The sequence below is a fragment of the Symphalangus syndactylus genome, chromosome 6 (genome assembly GCF_028878055.3).
Source record: "Symphalangus syndactylus isolate Jambi chromosome 6, NHGRI_mSymSyn1-v2.1_pri, whole genome shotgun sequence".
Classification (NCBI taxonomy): domain Eukaryota; kingdom Metazoa; phylum Chordata; class Mammalia; order Primates; family Hylobatidae; genus Symphalangus; species Symphalangus syndactylus.
This window is the reverse complement of record NC_072428.2, coordinates 112,426,072-112,446,726: the sequence shown is the minus strand read 5'-3', so window position 1 is coordinate 112,446,726 and position 20,655 is coordinate 112,426,072. Positions and strand designations below refer to the sequence as shown.

At 34.7% G+C, this 20,655-nt stretch overlaps 1 protein-coding gene across 20 annotated transcripts in view; it reads left to right on the top strand.

The window, feature by feature from the left end:
• CADPS2 (calcium dependent secretion activator 2) overlaps nucleotides 1–20,655 on the top strand; it is a 565,017-nt gene that overhangs the window by 380,489 nt on the left and 163,873 nt on the right. For 11 of the 20 annotated variants that reach the window (XM_055283832.2, XM_055283827.2, XM_055283819.2 and 8 more), the window contains exons 10-12: nucleotides 8,424–8,532; nucleotides 9,559–9,759; nucleotides 18,982–18,990. In XM_055283832.2, the coding sequence (XP_055139807.1) occupies nucleotides 8,424–8,532; nucleotides 9,559–9,759; nucleotides 18,982–18,990 (319 nt within the window). Of the gene's footprint in view, nucleotides 1–8,420; nucleotides 8,533–9,558; nucleotides 9,769–18,981; nucleotides 18,991–20,655 lie in introns of all 20 variants that reach the window. The other 9 variants (XM_055283833.2, XM_055283836.2, XM_055283825.2 and 6 more) reach the window with 3 other exon arrangements.

The following is a 20,655-nucleotide window of genomic DNA, read 5'->3' as shown; positions in this document are numbered from 1 at the left end:
TGTAATCCTAGCACTTTAGGAGGCCGAGGCGGGCGGATCACGAGGTCAGGAGATCAAGACCACGGTGAAACCCCATTTCTACTAAAAATACAAAAAATTAGCCGGGCGTGGTGGCGGGCGTCTGTAGTCCCAGCTACTCGGAGAGGCTGAGGCAGGAGAATGGCGTGAACCTGGGAGGCGGAGCTTGCAGTGAGCCGAGATCGCACCACTGCACCCCAGCCTGGGTGACAGAGCAAGACTCCGTCTCAAAAAAAAAAAAAAAAGTAAAGTATTGGTCAAAAGATTTAAATTGGTAGTTTTGGCTAGTCTTAAAGGTAATAAGAATTCCTTTTTGGCCAATACCTAGAAATGCTGAATAAAATATAGTGCCCATGTTTTTAAATACGTAGGTCAAGTGAAGGAAAAAAAAAAAAAAAAAAAAACCTTAGAGACCAAAAACACCTAGAATGGTTATGATTGTGAGTTGACATTGTGGCTACAATAGTGCTGGAGTTTGAAATTAGTGGATGTTGATGTTGTTAGGTAGGCACTTGAGATTTTATTGCTCATGCAGAGAAAGAAGACATACCATGAGGTATTCTTAAAGTGGGTATTTGGAACAGAGATCTTATAAAGAACTTAAAAGAACTAGATCTCTGTGAAATGATGGGCTAGAAAAAAAATCTGCCCTTGGGCAATTAATCTTGTGTTTCAGCTTAAGCTCTGAATGTGCAGGAAAATTAACCCTCAGAATTTTTAACTATTAGCTTGTACTTAAAGAATGTTGAAGTCCCAGTTTATTTTATTAAATATAAGGGAAATACCTAAGCTAGGAAATTAACATAAAAAGCACTCCTGGATTGGTGATGACCATGGAGCAGCTGGCATTTTTAAAAATTGCTTTTTCTTGGAAGGTGAGCCCTTAAGCTAGGCTTTGTAGGATATCCAGAGATAACACTGTGTTGATTATTAGCTCACAATCTAAAATTACAAAACTAAATCGATCATTTACACCACTAAGAATTTCAGCAATAGAGCTCTCACATACATAAATTATAAAATAATTTTATTTAAGGTGATGAAATTTATAAGCAGGTTCAAAAATATAATAAAGGAACAACAATGAAAAAGAAAATAACAGTATGCAAAGTGAACCAGCAGATTTGGAAAAGGATCATGTAGAACTTCCAAAACTTCAAAACACAGTCACTAAAATTAGAACCTCCATAGACAGGGTAAGCAGTAGGTTAGACACATCTGAAGAGAAAATTTGTCATGTAATTAATGATGGAATATTGGTTAGAATCTGAGGAAGCTGCCTAGAACTCAACATGAAGAGGTGAAAAAAATATACCTAAAGAAATTAAAAGATATGAAGGAAAGAAAGCTCCAAGACTATTTCTGATAGAACTTGAATAAAGACATTAACTAAAGGAAAAATGTGACAGAGGCAACATTTAAATAGATAATGGGAAGATTTTTAAATTGATATAGTCATGAGTTATCAGATATAAGAAATACAGTAAGTATTAACCATAACTCTTTAACTCCTAGAAATTTCATGATGAAAGTGTAAAATGACAAAGATTAAGAGAACATGTAAGAACAATCATAAAGAAGAGGCAAATAGGCTGAGTATGGTGGCTCATGCCTGTAATCCCAGCACTTTGCAAGGCTGAGGTGGGCAGATCACCTGAGGTCAGGAGTTTGAGACCAGCCTAGCCAACGTGGTGAACCCCTGTCTCTATTAAAAATACAAAAATTAGCCAGGCCTGGTGGCAAGTGCCTGTAATCCCAGCTACTTGGGAAGCTGAGGCACAAGAATGGCTTGAGGCGGAGGTTGCAGTGAGCCGAGTTCATGCCACTGCCTTCCAACCTGGGCCACCAAGTGAGATGTCTCAAAAAAAGCAAATTACAAGAGGAGAACTGCAGTTGAACTTTCATAAGTCTTTTCCACATGGATGTATAAGCCTTCTGACAATGGAATATCTTCAAAATTACTGATAGGATTGCTGGGCTAAAACACTATATAAGGAACTAAACCATTATGCCTGAGTAAGAACAAATTAAAGACATTTTCAAATATTCATATATTTCAAATGATATATTTTCAAATTAAAGGAAGAAAGAAATTGAACTCAGAATGATAGAGTGCGATTCAAGAAGCAGTCGTCAGCAAGAAAATGAGTAAACCCAAGGGCAGATATAAATAAATATTGACTTGTTAAGATTATATTTTTATAATGAATTTCTATTACTAAATGCTAATATACTAAACATTACTAAAATGAGGTAGAACTAATATAATGAGGACTGAGTTAACAGATGGGAATGGGTAATGGAAGTAAAGCACTCAAAGTTTCCTGGATTCAGGAGGAGACTTAAAAACAAGATTTGAGGAATCAGTGAAAGAAAAGAAATATATAGTTTCTATACTGTTGAGGAAATAGGGAGATTTTGTTAATGTTTAATAGAGACAGGGAATGAAAGAAAAAGAGGCATGACAAATACAAAGGGCAAGATAAAATAATAGAAATAAATCCAAATATATCATCATATATGGCAAATATAGCTTGTCTTTAAAATAAATCTTGTTAGAAGACTAGATTTTCAGGGTTTTAAAAACCCCAATTGTTGTCCATAGAGATCTAAAATATAACACAGAATAATTGAGACTGAAGAGATTTTTTAAAAAATTTACCAGGTGCGTACTAACCAAAAGAACTATTGTATAGTTTTGTGACTGTACAAGATAGACTTCAAGGCAAAAAAGCAGTATCAGATTTTTTAAAATACTACATAAATACAAATAGAAAAAGTTACCCGGAAGACAGGACAGTCTGAGAAAGAAGTAACAATCCAGGTATATATATGAGATTATTTATCTTAAAAATATATAGACATTTAAGAGAATTGCATGAAGAATCCACAGAGGAATAATCTTGATAGGAAATTTTAACATTTCTCAATACTTGATACATTAGAAAAGAATATCAGATACAGAATATTTGACTACAATTAGTAAATTTGATCTAAGGGACATGAATAATCACTGAATAATAATTACAAGATATGCATTCTTTTTAAGCAAACAAAACACTGATTAAAAAACTAGTCATGTGTTAAGCAGAACATGTTTCAAAAAATACTAAGATTCAGAATTATTCTGATAACAGTGAAAATTAATTAAAAAACCAAAAATATAACCACAAAGCCAAACTTAAAAACGTATTTCTAAGTAGCTCCAATATAAAAAAGAAATCATAAAAATGAAAAGTATTTGGAACGGAACTCATAAAAATGCTACTTGTGAGATGAGGCTAATATGAACTTAGAATAAACATAAATGCATATATTAAAAATGAATTAAAAATGAATAAGCTAATTACATGAGTTTAAAAAAACAATCAAGGCCAGGCGTGGTGACTCACGCCATAATCCCAGCATTTTGGGAGGCCAAGGCAGGCGGATTACTGGAAGTCGGGACTTGGAAGACCAGCCTGGCCAACATGGTGAAACCTCGTCTATACTAAAAACACAAACAATTAGCCAGACCTGGTGGGACACACCTGTAATCTCAGCTACTCGGGAAGCTGAGGCAGAAGAATCGACTGAACCCAGGAGGTGGAGGTTGCAGTGAGCTGAGATTGTGCAGCTGCACTGCAGCCTGGGCTACAGAGCAAGACTCTGTCTCAATAAATAAATAAATAAATAAATAAATAAATAAAATTAAAGAGAAACCTCCCAAATGAATAGGTAAGAAAGATGGCAGAAATTAAGGAAATGAAAAACAACAGAGGATTAACAAAATGCAATAATATTTCTCAAGAACATTAAAAAGGTGAATAAATCTCTGGCAAAATTGATTATGGAAAAGGGTATAAAATGGCTAAATGATACATTCAAAAATGAGCAAATTATTCCATCAGGAAGGAAGACAAAACCCGCAAGTGACTAATAAACAGAAGAGAATATTCTTAGTCCTATTGGTAATAAGAATTGTAAACTCAAATAATAGTGAAATACCACTTCTCACCCATCAAAGTTGGCAAAAAATAAAAAGATTTAAAATACCAAGCTTGGCAAAGATGTATTAATATTATATCTGGAGTGCTTATATACCACAAGTATATATAGTATGTACAAATTGGAAAGAAGCTAGGCAACATTCAGTAAAGATGAAGATCTGCGTGCCCTACAACCTAGCAGTTCCACTCCTTGATGTGGTACTAGAGAAGCTGTCACATATGTGATCAAGAAGACGAGACGTACAAGAATGTCCATCATGGCATTGTTTGTGAGGACAACAAGTGAAAAATGAAAGTCATCACTGGGATAGTGGTTAAAGTGTGACGATTCAAGCAACAATATTTATATCAAGATGGTTAAGCATCAGAAACATTGAACTTTTGGGGGAGAAAGTTGCAGAATAATATGTATGATATATTCATATGAAGTTTGGAAACATGCAAAAAGTACTTGATGTTGTTTATCAGTTTTCTTATATGTGATACAAGTTTCAAAACGTCATGGAAATAATAAACAGAAAAGTCATCATGGTGTTTATCTCTGAGAAGAGAAAGGAAATTGTCTTGGATGAGTATATATAGGCATTAATTGAATCTGTCCTTTAAAAAAATACATTTTAAAGCATATATATCTCTAAGAAATTACCATTCAACAAAACTGAATGATGAACATATACATGTTAGTGTATTATTGTACTTTTCTTTATGTTGGAGATATTTCATAATATTTTAAGACAATGCTGTGTAAAATAGCTTTATGAAGGAATAGTGAAACTTTGAACTAAGTTATTTTTCTAGAGTAAGAGAAAGGACTTCTTTTTAGAACAAATACAATTGGACTGTTATTGTTTACTTCTCAACACCCCCACCTCCAACCCCTTAACCGTTACCCCCAAAAACACCCACACAATTATACCTTTTAACACAAGGAAACTGAAACCTTTAAGATATTACCAAAAAATAAAAACGCTTATGGGAGCAACTGACTTTCATTTGTAAACCTTAGACATATGCAAGGGAGAAAGTAAATTTATTGACTGTCTGTAAGATGAGGAAAGACACTAGGAAAATTTAGTATAGCAAGAACCACAAGTATCACAAGATACTGGTCGCAATCTCTCCCATTAAGGCTTAATGTTTTATTTTTCAAAATAGAAATAACTTTATTTTTTCTGATTTAAAATAATGTATATTCTTTTAAAAAACTCAACACTGAAAAAATAAAATAACCTATCATTTCACCATCCTGTAATAATCACTGTAAATATTTTAACATATATTTTGATTCATATAATGTTTACCCACAGAATCACACTCTACATTTTTGCTTTTAAATTGCTCTTTATGTTATATCTTAGAAATGTTATATCTTAGGTTAACATGTTAAGAAAAAAATCTGTCACGTCTCTTTTAATGGCTCATGGTATTATCCTATATAGTCATGCCATAATATATTTTAACCAAACCGCTTGTATGCAATACTGCAGTGAACACAATGCATACGCATCTTTGAGTACTTCTCCATTTGTTTCCTTGAGATACGTTCCTTGCTGGACCAAAGGAATGCATAAAAAATAGCCTTTTGATACTGTATCAGTAAGAGTTCTCCAGAAAGGCCAGCAGGCTGGAACTCCAGCAGAAGCTGATGCTGCAGTGTTGAGGCAAAATGTCTTTTTTCAGAAAACATTAGTTTTTGCTCTTAGGGCCTTCAGCTGCTTGTATGAGACCCACCCACATATCGATGATAATCTCCCTTACTTAAAGTCAACTGATTGTAGATGTTCACCATTTCTACAAAGTACTTTCCCAGCCACATTTAAATTAGTGTTTGATTAAATAACTGGATACTATAGCCTAGTCGTGTTAACATGTTAAAAAAGTGAATAAACCTCTGACAAAATTGATTATAGAAAAGGGTACAAATGATGAAATGATATATTAGAAAATGAGCAAAGTATTTGATCAGGAAACTCACAGAAAAGAAAACCTCAAATGTTTATCGAATATAAGGGAAAATTCTCAGTCCTATTGTGATGGGAATTGTAAACTCAGATAACTGTGAAAGTATTTCCCACTCACCAAAATTGGCAAAAAAAAAAAAAAAGATTAAACATAACCACACTTGGCAAAAATGTGTTACATCTTTGTACCTATGTATAATGTGATGTATGTAAAACATAAGTATATCATAGAACCTGTTGCCAGATGGCCTTCCAGAAAGTCCACACCAGTTTTCATTCCATCACCCACACTGTGTACTAGTAACCATTTTCATTTTTGCTTATCTAATCAGCATTTTTTCTAATGAAGTGTTATCTTTGTGTTAATTTTCAGTTTTAAATCCACAATTTGTCATGCAACTTAGTGGTCTCTAGCATAGTAATTTTCACAATGACCTGCACCTTTTACTTTGTAGAAGAGCAGAGAGGAGCAGAGAAAAGAGCTCTTCTTTTCTCAGAACAGAAAATATATTTTCTCCTTTTAAAAGTTACAGTGTTGATCCCTGCATCTTACACCTGTCACTACCTCAAACCTCTCTTTCTGGCCTCAGGTACAGAGAGTGGATGTGAAAATAAAAAAGAGTAGTCATCTTTTGCCTGTTTTTCTAACATGTGTTCTGAGTTTTCCCTGTTGATTTATAGTTCTTTGTATTTCTGATGTGAGTTATTGATTGAATATATGTTTTGCATGCATCTTCTCTTAGTCTGTTGCTTTGCCTTTTTTACTTTCTTCATGATACCCTTTAAATGAAGAGAATTCCTTGATTTTAATGTAGCCCATATTTTCTGTTTTTCATAATTAGTTTATTTTGGGGTCCTATTGAAGTAATCACTGTCTATTGAAAGGTACTATGTTTCCTTAGTTTCATTTTATGTTTAAAAACAGAAAAAGGAAATAATTAACATTAACCAAACCCAGGTAACAGAAAGAGACCTTTTCTCTACAAATAATTTTTAAAAATTAGCTGGGCATGGTAGATGCACCTGTGGTCCAGCTATTCAGGAGGCTGAGTGGGAGGATCATTGGATCACCAAAGGTGGAGGCTGCAATGAGCCATAGTCGTGCCAGCGTCCTCCAGCCTGGGTGACAATGTGAGACCCTGTCTCAAAAAAGAAAAAAAGAAAAAAAATACACTAACCAAACTATTTTCCATGGACTTTGTGTTGTAGGATATTTTGCAATTTAGATGTATATCCACCAAACAGCCTTTTCTCCTGCTGGGAGCAGAACCTCCCTCTATCTCTGTTGGGGGACCTTGTAAGAGTGTGCCTGTTGTAGCATCTAACGTCTTTGCTGCATACACGAGCTCTTGACCCAAACTGGGCTAATGAAACATTCCCCATTTACAGTATTTTGTTCAAATATGGCCTTGTGATCCAAGCAGACACACTCAGGTAGGTGACTTCAAAGCAGCTATGGTTCTAGTAAGACTTTACCACAAGGAAATGAGGCCAATTCCAAAAGACAAGAAGAATTAAGAGGCAGACCAGATCTTGGCAATGTTGTCACTGGCTGCCCCAAATTTACTCCATCCTGGCCCTGCCTGAGGTTTTCATTATGTGGCCATTAAATTCTCAACTTTTAGTGAGATTTATTTTTATTTTATTTTGTTTTATTTATTTATTTATTTATTTATTTATTTATTTATTTATTTATTTATTTTTGAGATGGAGTCTCGCTGTGTCACCCAGGCTGGGGTGCAATGGCGTGATCTCGTCTCACTACAACCTCTGCCTCCCAGGTTCAAGGATTCTTCTACCTCAGCCTCCCGAGTTGCTGGGACTACTGGTGTATACCACCACGCCTGGCTAATTTTTTGTATTTTTAATAGAGATGGGGTTTCACCGTGTTAGACAAGATGGTCTCTATCTCCTGACCTCGTGATCCGCCCGCCTCAGCATCCCAAAATGCTGAGATTACAGGCGTGAGATCTTTTTTCACTTTGTTAAAAGTCTTGATATAAATATGCTTGAAAATGTGGTCCCATGTTTATGTAAATCTAGGACTACTCCTAATCTTACTCTTAGAGATTTATAGCCTACGTTAGCATATTAAAAGCTGTAAGAAACCATGAAGTAAAAGAAGGCTATTTACCTTCTTAATAGGCTAATGATCTCAAACGTATCAACATGAATACTTATTTATGGTGCTTCTATTAATACTGAGCGGCAAATCATTGTCTTGGGGAATGCTGTATCATAGGCATAGAAGACCCAACAAATGCAAGCTGACAAACGAAAGGTGCTTGAATCTCTGAGCTAGGTTTTGAAAAATGCTAAAATTTAATAATTTATGTGCAAATTATGTTATATTTTTAATTGGGAAAAGAGTATTTTGATAAAGAAAAAAACAAAAGTTAAATTTGGTAAATTTAATGTGACTAATCTGTAAACTTTTTTTTTTTTTCTCAAGCAGGTTAGCCAATATACCTTTGCTATGTGCAGTTATAGAGAAAAAAAGTCTGAACCACAAGAATTAATGCAGCTTGAAGGCTATACTGTGGATTATACCGATCCCCACCCAGGTAAATCTTAATTGAGTCACTTTCCCTGCCATGTATGTATGCATGGAATTCTTATAAATATCCTGTGTCTGTTCTACAATTTAAACCCCTCTCGATGAATAGGGTGCATATTTCACTTATATACCTGGGCAAGACTTTATGAGATTCAAATTATCTCTTTTGGAGGGCTTGTATTTTTAGCCATATTTCATCATATTTATTATTATTTTAGCTCAAGGTTGAAATGTGTAAAATTCACTGTCATGGAATAATTATATGAGATATTACAATGTTTTCAGAAACTTCTTCGCTGGAAAGCAAAAGTTATAGCGGAAATAGGCAAAGAAATGGCAAATGAATTACTGTAACTACTAATTTTCTCCCCAACAATACATTCTTGTAGTTCTCTCTCTCCCTTCATATTAATACTGGAAAGAGTATTGGACACCTGATATTTAAAAAATTGAATGAATATTAATGACATTAATATCTAAGATCAAGAAATGTAGACATTAATAAACATAATGATTAAATATTGGTGAATAGAGATTAAGAAATAGAAATTTATGATTATATTAACAAATTGTTCACTTAAAATGCAAAATATTATCTTCTGTGAAAGAATTTTATAAAAGATAACATACATGCAATATGAAATATCATTTTTGTCTTAATCATTATATATTTTTCCCATGTATAGAATGGCAAATATGCCAACAGATAAAACTTCTTTCTCTGGCATGAAATATCAGATTGTGCTATGCATTTCCATGGAGTGTGTTTATATGTCTTGTAGAATGATACTGTGTCATGGACTGTTTCTCTAGGTTATTTTTTATTTCTGAGGTGATATGGGAGCTTAACCCTTTTTGTTATTGTTTTTCTTCAAATCTTTGATTGTGGATTTGATCCTTTAAACTAAGTATTCTTTAAAACATTTAACTGCTAATATCAAAGCCATTCTTTTCCATGAGGTCAGTTAGTGAATGAGACTAAAATCTGCCAATCCTGTAAATTTTTAATTATGTCTTTTTGTTTCCTCCACAGGCCTTCAGGGTGGTCGTATGTTCTTTAATGCTGTTAAAGAAGGAGATACTGTAATCTTTGCCAGTGATGATGAACAGGACAGAATATTATGGGTTCAAGCCATGTATAGGGCCACAGGTCAATCATATAAACCAGTTCCTACAATTCAAACCCAGAAACTGAATCCTAAAGGAGGAACTCTCCATGCAGATGCTCAGCTTTGTAAGTTTTGTTAAAAAATAATTTGATTATCAATTAATAGGCTTAATAAGATATAAAATTGAGGCAAATTTGTTCACTATTATAGTTTACATCATTAATTGATTCCTAATTAAATGAAAATAGTTCATATTAGTAGTCATATAATCAGTTATCTAATTTTTCACATAAATCTGGAGTAAATGGTACATGTGGTTTCCAATCATGGATTTGTCAAGCATTAGGGTATTTCTAGAAATCTCAAGAGCACGTAAGAAAATTCTCCAAAACTTCTCAAAGGAAAATTTATTTTAGTTTATTATGATTTTGACTTAAGTCTCCTATAGATATGGAAAAAGTATTGCAAAATCAAATTTGCTTTGATAGGATTTCAGAATACCAAAATGATGAATCATTACCTTCTAGAATTATTCTTAATACCCCAGAAGGATAATAGGTCTATTTTTTGTTGTAGATTGATAAAAATAATAAGTCATAAAACCAACTTTTTTCCCCTTGTACCTTAAAGATATGTCACTTTTTGAATGCTACCTTAAGTTGTTAAGAACTAAATTTTTAATTTTAAATGACTGATGTTTAATAATTATGGAATGATGGTCAAAACATCTTCAAACATAGCTTTGATAATCACTAAACCAAGTGTTTTAACCTGTTGTACTTCTTTACAAAGCTTATCCTGTTTTACCTGTAATAAGTATTTGTCTTTAACTTTCAGCTCAACTTGTGGCTTTTTATTCTTGAGATTCTTCTCAAAGGGAATAACATCTTGACATGCATTATTTTCTTCTGCTTTTCATGCATCAAGTAACTATTCTCTTTTCTTTTTAGATACCCTTCAGTATCATTTCTGGGCATCCTAAACAAAGGCACTTTAGTTCAAATAGTTAAATGTGAACCATGAGCTTTTTATTTATTTTAGAAACCACAGACCATACTTATAGATTATCGTAATTATTTGGGGGCTGTTTTTTGTATGTAGTGAGAACTATTTAGGAATATTATATATTAATTTTTTCATTGATTTAAAATTTCTTCTTTAAAATTAGTAGCATTGTCATCTTAAAAGGTAAAATAAAATAAAAAGAGCACATTCTGATGTTTTCCCTGTATTTGAAAATTTAATTCGCTGCTTCCGCCTTCCTCTCACCCTCCGGGTAATAGGCATAGAATATGGCACAGCAGATAACAGTGTTTCATCAGAGCTAAGGTGTACAGAAGTGTAACTTTATTTTTCTACAATTGAACATATCTTAAATTTTAATTTCTAATGTTGCCAAAAAACTTTAACTCACTAATTCAAAACAACTGAGTCACAGATTAAAATTCAATTAATTTAAGATTCTTCCCCCCACTCTTCTTCCATGTGATCCATAGTAAATTAAGTTTCAGAGAGATTACATAAAACTGTGATATCGTTGAATGTAGCATCTAGCCTAAGACTGTTCTCTGTTCACATGGCCTTAGGCATGACTTCTGTCATTGGTTTCATTACTTATGTGCTATATGCACTGCTCATCACTATGGACCTGCCAGGGCACCTAGCAATGAAGTCCATGTAGTCTGTGTCCTCCTTGGATCAACTCCAGACACCTATGAATTCCTTACATCATTTTCATCAGATTCTTGCCACAGCGGTACATAGTAACTTGTTGGGTATTCCCCAGCTATGCACAGGGGTGCTCACTCAGGCATTTCTCTTGCAGCACAGCTCTTATCCACTCTTCTTTCCTACTTCAAGTGCCGAATTGGGTATTTATCCCTGGGCTGTGCCTGCACAGGGCATCAAAGTATAAGACTCCCTCAACCCTGGGTAGAACTTTTTTCCTCTGGAGCTCTGTTCATTGCTCACCTCCAGCACAACATTAACTCAAGTCAAATCTCTTCCCAAAACAATTTTCTTCCATCCAGCTGATCTATTTTTTTTTTTCCCTCCGAGTTTTGATTCTTGTTGAAAACCAAGTTTTTATAAATTTGTTTCTTTCCTCTCCATAGGCCAGTCTCTGTCCCTTCCCCTATAAGCTACAGTTCTACAGCATTTAATGTGAATTTCCTGTGTTTTTCATTTTGCAAATTTGCATTTTGTATGTGCACATTTAGCGTCAATCTCATAAATGGTTTTGTATTCTTTATCATATTCAGTCTTACTGTTTTTGTTCATCTCTGTGTTTTTAAAATTTGTCCATGTTTTCATGAATACATCTAATCTCATTCTTCTGATTACTGCATACCATGTAAGTGGGCTTCTGTCTTATGATACCTAGTCTATGGCACATTTTATTTCTATTCATTCCTCCAGAGATGGAAACGTAGAATGCCTCCAGATCCATACCTATGTAATGTTCAGTTGTCCCAGCCATGACTATGAAATATCCTTTCATTTATTCAAATCTGAGTCCTTTACATTTTAATAATTTTCCATAGAGCCCTTTTTATTCTTGGTTAAGCTAATTTCTAAGCCTTTCATACTTTCCTTGCTATTGCATCTTATATTTTTTATTATATTTTCTAGTTGACTATTGCTCATATAGAGAAATGCTATTTTCATATGCTTTTTTGCTATCCATATTTATTCTTTGGTTATGTATCTCTGCACATACCTTGCCTAATTTGTAATTAGGCTGTTTTCTTATTGGGTTTCGAGAGGTCTTTATACAGGCATACCTAGGAGATATTATGGGTTCAGTTCCAGACCACTACAATAAAATGACTATCTCAATAAAGTGAGTCATACAAATTCTTTGGTTTCCCAGTGTGTATAAAAGTTATGTTTGGCCGGCGCAGTGGCTCAAGCCTCTAATGCCAGCACTTTGGGAGGTTGAGGTGGGGGGATCTCTTCAGTTCAGGAGTTCGAGACCAGACTGGGCAACATGATGAAACCCTGTATCTACAAAAAATACAAAATTAGCTGAACATGGTGGTACATGGCTATAGTCCCAGCACTTGGGAGGCTGAAGTAGGAGAACTGCTTGAACCTGAGAGGTGGAGGTTGCAGTGAAATAGCGCCACTGCACTCCAGCCTGGGCAATAGAGTGAAACCCTGTCTCAAAAAAATAAAAAAATAAAAAAGTTATGTTTATACGACACTGTAGTGTATTAAGCATGCACTAGCATCATGTCTAAAACATAAGTTTAAAATACTTTATTGCTAAAAATACTAACAATCACCTGAGACTTCAGTGATTATAATATTTTTCCTGGTAGAGGGTCTTGCCTCAACGTTGATGGCTGCTGACTGATCAGGTTGCTAGTTGTTGAAGGTTCGTGTGGATGTGGCAATTTCTTAAAATAAGACAAGGTTGAAGTTTGCTGCAGTGACTGATTCTTTCATGAAAGATTTTCCGGTAGCATGCGATGCCGTTTGCTATCATTTTGCCCAAAGTAGAACTTCTTTGAAAATTGGAGTCAATCCTCTAAAACTTTACCTCTGCTTTATGAACTAAGTTTATGTAATATCCTAAATCCTTTGTTGTCCTTTCAACAATGTTCACAGCATCTTCACCAGAAGTAGATTCCATCTCAAAAATCACTTTCTTTGCTTCACCCAAAGGAACTAACTTCTTATCTGTTCAAGTTTTTCATGAGATTGCAGCAATTCAGTCACATCTTTAGGCTCCACTTTTAATTCTGGTTCTGTTGCTATTTTCATGACATCTGCAGTGACTTCCTCCACTCAAGTCTTCAATCCCTTTAAGTTATCCCTGAAGGTTGGAATCAACTTCCTCCAAACTCCTGTAAATGTTGATATTTTTACCTCCTCCCAAGAATCACAAATGTTCTTAATGGTATTTGGAATGATGAATCCTTTCCAGGTTTTCAATTTACTTTTCCCAGATGGCTCATAGGAATCACTATATATGGCAGCTATAGCCTTATAAAATGTATTTCTTAAATAATAAGACTTGAAATTTGAAATTACTCGTGATCTGTGGGCTGCAGAATGGATGTTGGGTTAGCAAGCATGAAAATGATATTAATCTCCTTGTACATCTCCAGCAGAGCTCTTGAGCAACTAGATGCTGTGTCAGTGAGCAATAATACTTTGAACAGATTCTTTTGTTCTAACATCAGGCCTCTGCAGTGGACTTAAAATATTCAGTAAACTATGCTATAAGCAGATGCACCATCATCTGGGCTTGTTCTTTCAGTTATAGAGCACAGACAGGGTTGATGTAGCATAGTTTTTAAGGGCTCTGGGATTTTCAAAATGGTTAATAAACATTGGCTTCAACTTAAAGTCACCAGCTGCATTAGCCACTAACAAGAGAGCCTGTACTTTGAAGCTTTGAAGCCAAGCATTGACTTCTCTCTAACTGTGAAAGTCCTGGATGGCATCTTCTTCCAATAGAAGATTATTTTGTCTACGCTAAAAATCTGTTATTTAGCATAGCTAACTTCATCAATGATCTTAGCTGTATCTTTTGGATAACTTACTGCCATTTCTGCATCAACCCTTGCTGTTTCACCTTGTACTTTTATGTAATAGAGATGGCTTCTTTTCCTTAACCCTAATGAGCTGACCTCTGCTGGCTTCACAGTTTGCAGAGGCTTCTTCACCTTTCTCAGCCATCATAGAATTGAAGAAAGGCAGGGCCTTGCTCTGGATTAGGCTTTGGTTTAAGGGAATATTGTGGCTGGTTTGATCTATCCAGACCATTCAAACTTTATTCATATCAGCAGTAAGGCTGTTTTGCTTTCTTATTATTTGTGTGTTCACTGGAGTAGCAATTTTAATTTACTTCAACAACTTTTCCTTTGCATTCACAACTTGGCTACTTGGTGCAAAAGGCCTCGCTTTCAGCCTATCTCGGCTTATGACATACCTTGCTCACTAAGCGTGATCATTTGTAGCTTTTACTTTAAAGTGAGGGAGATGGGATTCTTTCATTCATTTGAACACTTAGAGATCATTTCGGGTTATTAGTTAGCCTAATTTTAATATTGTTGTGTGTCAGGAAATAGGGAGGCCCAAGAAAAGGGAGAGAGATGGGGAACAGCCAGAACACATATAACATTTATTAAGTTTACCATCTTATATGGGTGTAGTTTGTGGCACCCCAGAACAATTACAATAACATCAAAGATCACTTTTCACAGATGACCATGATAGATACACTAATAATGAAAAAGTTGGAAATACTGTGAGAATTACCATAAGGTGAAACAGAGTCATGATATGAGCACGTGTTGTTAGAAAAGTGGCACCATAGACTTGCTTGACACAGGGTTGCCACGAACTTTCAATTTATGAAAAACACATCTGCAAAGCACAATAAAATGAAGTTTCCCTGTATGTTCTGGATACAAGATGTTTGTCAGATACGTGATGTGCAAATATTTTCTCCTAATCTATGGCTTGTCTTTTCACATCTCTTAATAGTGACTTTCAGAAAAAAAAGAAATTCTTAATTTTGATGAAGTCCATTTTATCAATTTTTTTCATAGTTGTGCTTTTGATGTTATAACTAAAGAATCTTTGCCTAACCCAAATTGCAAACATTTTCTCCTTTGCTTTTTTCTAGAAATTTTATAATTTTGGCGTTTACATTTTACAACCATTTTGAGTTAATTGTTGTATATGATGAGAGGTATGCATCAGTATTTATGGATGGCATATGGATGTCCAGTTGTTCTAACACAAAGAGTTGAAAAGATTATCATACCCTGAATTGCCCTTGCATATTTGTGAAAAATCAATTAACTACATATGAGTTTATTTCTGGGCTATCCTTTCTTTGGTCAGTTTATCTATCTTAATATTATTACCACACTGTCTTGATTACTATAGCTTTGTAAATCTTACAGTCAGGTAGTTCAAGTCCTCTGAATTGATTTCTCTTATTCAAAAGTATTTTGGCTATTCTATGTCCTTTGAATTTCTCTATGAATTTTTAAAATAAGTTTATTCACTTTTAATTGACAAATAATTGTTTATATATATGGGGTACAATGTAAATTTTTAAAACATCTTGACATTCCTTGCTGGAGATTTTACTGGGAATGCCTTCGATCTATAGGTCAGTCCTTGGAAAATTTTGGAAAACTGACTTCTTAATATTGAATCTTCCAATCTGTGGATACAATGTATCACTTCATTTGTTTAGGTAGTCTTTAGTTTCTCTTTGGGATGTTTGTAGTTTTCAGTGAACAGATCTTGCACATCTTTTGTCAGATTTATTTCTAGGTATTTCATCTTTGTTGCTTTAGTAAATGGAATTTTTTATTTGAGTCCAATTGTTTTGTTATCTTTGTGATTGCTTTAGAATTTAAAGTATACCCTTTAAATTTATTATACATCTTCATGTATAGTATGCAAACTTTACAATAGTAAACTTCTATTTCTCCTCTCTTGGCTTTTGTACTATTCTTGCCATATATTTTACTTCTATATATGTTGTAAAGCCCACAATACATTGCTATTATGATTATTGCCTTAGACAATATCTTTTAAATAAATTAAAAGTGAAAGAAAAATGTTATGTACATGTCCATTTTGCACATGTCCATTATGTACATGTCCATTTTGTACATGTCCAGTATGTACATGTTATGTACATGTACATTACCATTTCCAGTGCCTTTCATTGTCTAGTATAGAAATTTTTACTTCTTGAAGGACCTCCTTTGACTTTTCTTGTAGTGCAGATCTACTGGTAATGAATACTTTTAGCTTCTTTATATATGAAAAAAAGTCTTTATTTTACCCTCATTTTGAAGATATTTTTCTTTTAGTACTTTAAAGATGTTGCTCCACTTTCTTCTAGCTTGCATTTGTTTTTCCAATGAGAAATGTGCTGCTATTTTGGTTTGTTCCTCTATAAATAATGTCCTTTTTTCCTCTAGCTGCTTTAAAGATTTTTCTCTTTAACACTGTTTTTGAGCAATTTGATTATGATGTGCCTTGGTATAGCTTTCTTCATAAAAATGCTTGTTCTGAGACACAGTTAAGTTACTTGGAAACAATTCAATCCTTTCAAGCTTTGCTTTCAAGTTTTGTTAGGGAAGACTAAGCAGTGTTTAGTCCAGGATGCATTTTCCCCATTTCTGGACCACCATCTTTCTTAATACTCTAACTGATAACCTGTGAATTATGAGCTTTTATATTCTTGCTGCTGAAAAGCAGTGCTATTCTAGACTGTGTGAGTTTGGGGCACTGTCCTCTTGAATCCTTTAGATTGCTTCTTTCCCTTTCTACACATGCGTGAGCTGATGGGTAGTCAGCTGAATTCTTGGGAGAGCCCTTCTGCAGATCTTGAGAGTCTCTTGCTGGGCAGCTGTCTTCTCTCCAGTACTCTTTCCTACAAACTCTAGTTACTATGACCCTCCTGAACTGTCAGTTCCATCTTTTGAACTCAGGGAGACCACTGGGCTTTTCCTGGGTTCCTGTTCCTTGTGCCATGGGCTATAGAGTTTCTCCTGGCAGTAACCTGGAGTGACTGTAAGGCTCACCTTGTTTCCCATCCCTCAGGAATCACGTTGCCCAACGTGCAGCGTTTAATAAAAATTTTGTAAATTTTTTTCGAATACTTAGTTCAGGTAGGAGGTTAAGTTTATTCTCAATTATGCCATCATGACCAGAAGCAGAATTTTTTGTAAGTTGAAGCATGGTTTCTCAATTTCAACACTATTGACATTTTGGGCTAGATAATTATTTGTTTTGGGGCAGGGAGTGGAGTAAGAAACTTTTCCTGTGTATTATGTAATGTTTTACAGCACCCCTGTCCTCTACCCAATAGATATCAATAGTCTCCCACCTGGTCCCAGGTCAGACAACCAAAAATATCTCTGGACATTGCCAAATGTCCCAGAGGGTAGGGTTGCAGTTGGTGAGGAATCGCCCCTAGTTCAGAACCACATAATTACAGTGACTTAATAGCTATTTTATTTTTTTTTAATCATCATCTTCCTTCACTTGTGTTCCCATATTTTTTCTTAACATCCTGAGTGCAAGGAATGCCCAAGGAATATGCTGAGCTCATGGCTATTGTTGCTTGCACATAATGGCAAGAAAAGTGGGTAGGAGCCACTAGCATAGAACTTTAAGACTGTGGCTGAATAATACAGAATTTTTTTAGACAGAGTCTGCCTCTGGAGAGAGAGGGAGTGCAGTGGTGCCATCTCGCCTCACTGCAACCTCTGCCTCCCAGGTTTAAGCCATTCTCGTGCCTCAGCCTCCCAAGTAGCCTCCCAAGTAATCTCAGCAGCTGGGATTACAGGTGAGTGCCACCACACCCACCTAGTTTTTGTATTTTTAGTAGAGACAGAGTTTCTCCATGTTGACCAGGCTAGTCTCGAACTCCTGACAGGTGATCTACTGGCCTCGGCCTGCCAAAATGCTGAGATTACAGGCATGAGCCACTGCACCTGCCTGTAACAAATAATAACAAAACCTTTCTATTATTCGATATCAATTTATTGTCAAGGCAGGACTGATCAGGCTATGGGATTCCCATGCCTCAGCCTCCCAAGTAGCTGGGATTACAGGTGCTACCACACCTGCCTAATTTTTGTCTTTTTAACAGAGATGGGGTTTCTCCATGTTGGCCAGGCTGGTCTTGAACTCCTTACCTCAGGTGATCTGCCCACCTCGGCTCCCAAAGTGCTGGGATTACAGGCATGAGCCACAGCACTCAGCCCTATGATCTGTTTCTAACAAAACCTTTCTGTTATTTGATATCAATTTATTGTCAAGGCAAAATTGATCAGGCTATGGGAACTGAATTTACTTGTTATAACTAAAAAGTGAAATTGTTTCAATTTGTTAACAACAGCTGACTTGTATTCCAGGCTGCTAGTAAAGTTTTAAATCAGGGCAGACCTCTGCTGGCGTGAACCTGGGAGGCGGAGCTTACAGTGAGCCGAGATCGCACCACTGCACTCCAGCCTGGGCAACAGAGCAAGAGTCCGTCAAAAAAAAAAAAAAAAAAAGGAATGATGAAAGGAAGAAAGAAAATGTTCTACCTCATCAGAATGAGAATAGTGACCCTGAACTATCAGAGAAATGCCATGAATTACTCCAGAGAGTAGTTTCATCCATAGTATTTTCCTCCCTCCCTTGACTTACATAATCAATTTTTGTTTTCTTTCCTGATGATCTTTTAGAAAAACAGCTTTTAAAATCACGAGTAGAAATTGAGAAAATAAAAGATTAAATGTCTAGTTGTATAAATATATATGTTCCCAACCCATTTAAATATGCTTTGTTTCTCATTTTTTGCTGGCCTGTAGCTGGTAAAGGTCAGTATTTTCATGATTTTTAAAATTAGAAGTTTTTAAAAATTTTTAATGATACAATGTTTGAGGAATATCATGATCTTGTTTACAGGATCAGTCCCCTACTTTCTAGCCTAACCCAGAATATTTAAGTTAGCTTTATTGATTATGAAACAAAAAATGCCTATCACAACAAAAAAAGTAGAAACAACCTAATATCTACCATTCATACAGGCACAAGGGTAATAGCCACGAAGGTGTTGTAATAACATGCAAAACAAATGGTCAATATATGTTAAGTGGCAAAAATGCTAAGTTATACATGTGGTATTATTTTCACTACATAAAAAAACACCCAACTGAAAGAGCAAAATATGGGTAGAATTACATCTAAAATATTCAGGGGATATGTTTTATTGGAGGCACTAGTTGCTACTTTATTTCTTCTATATTTTTTCTTCGAAGTATGTATTTGTATTTATTTTTCACAAACCCAGTGCTTTAGAATGAAGTATAAATCTTAAAACTTAAAAAGAAGCTTATTTTTTAAAAAACTAAGCATACCAATAACTAGGAAAAATAAAAAAAAATTATAAAATCTAACTTACTGGAAGACAACCTTATCTTTTTGGGACATTACTAATATGTATTTATAGATTTCTCTAATAAGCACATCTATTCCACTTCTTTTTTTCTTTGACTCTTTGGATATATAAAAATTCTAAGAGAAGAGGGTGAGCTGAAGGGGTGGGGATGAGGCTGGTAACCAATTTTTTCACTTAAAATATAACGTACTAGAGTTGCCAGATTGATGGACATTCTTTGGTTAAACTATCCTTTGTTCTCTCCAACCAAAATGCAGTGCACGCACCCTGGTTTTCACTGTCTCTCAATTATATATGTAACATAATACAATGTGTGTGTCACATAATACAATATGAATAGTAGCATTTGTCTTCCAATAATAAATTAATATCAAAAATGAACCAGAAAAGCTGCCATCTGTTTATTTTTAAGCTAAATATTTTTAAATTATTAAATTGAAATATAAACTAACATTTAATTTTGTGAACTTATTTTCATGATTGATCTAATATGTTAAATTTCACACTTCATTGGGAAAGCATTTGTCTTTCTTTTACATTGAACATATTATTTCTAATAAATGTTCAATATTGGTTTACTTTGCTTATTTGTAATTCTAGGTTTCTGTGTTGATCAAAATTGTCATCATGCAAAAATATTACTTATGTGTTATTTGCTGTGGAAAGCAAGATATGTTAATTCATATATCAGGTCTTGAATCAATTTAACCAAAAGAAGCGAAGCAGTTATTTGGGTCAATAATAAAGATGTGAACAAACTCTTTTGCTTTTCAGCAGAAAGTATGTATACATAAAACGTGGACATACTATTCAGGCTGATCTAGGTAAAATTTTAAAATATTAAACTCTTCCTATTAAAGCCTACATGGATGGTATAAAAAGAGAAGTGGCACCTACTTTGCTGTGCCACTTTTAACTACCTGTAAATTTTCAAGCTGTATGGGAGTTTTGAATTATAAGAAGCGTATAATCAGATGTGAGTAGTGGTAAATGCAGCTACAGGTGAACTCCTAAACATAGGCCAGTTTTAAATGTAGGACAGTAAATCGTATTATATTTCAAAAGGGTCATTTGCTTCTTAGTT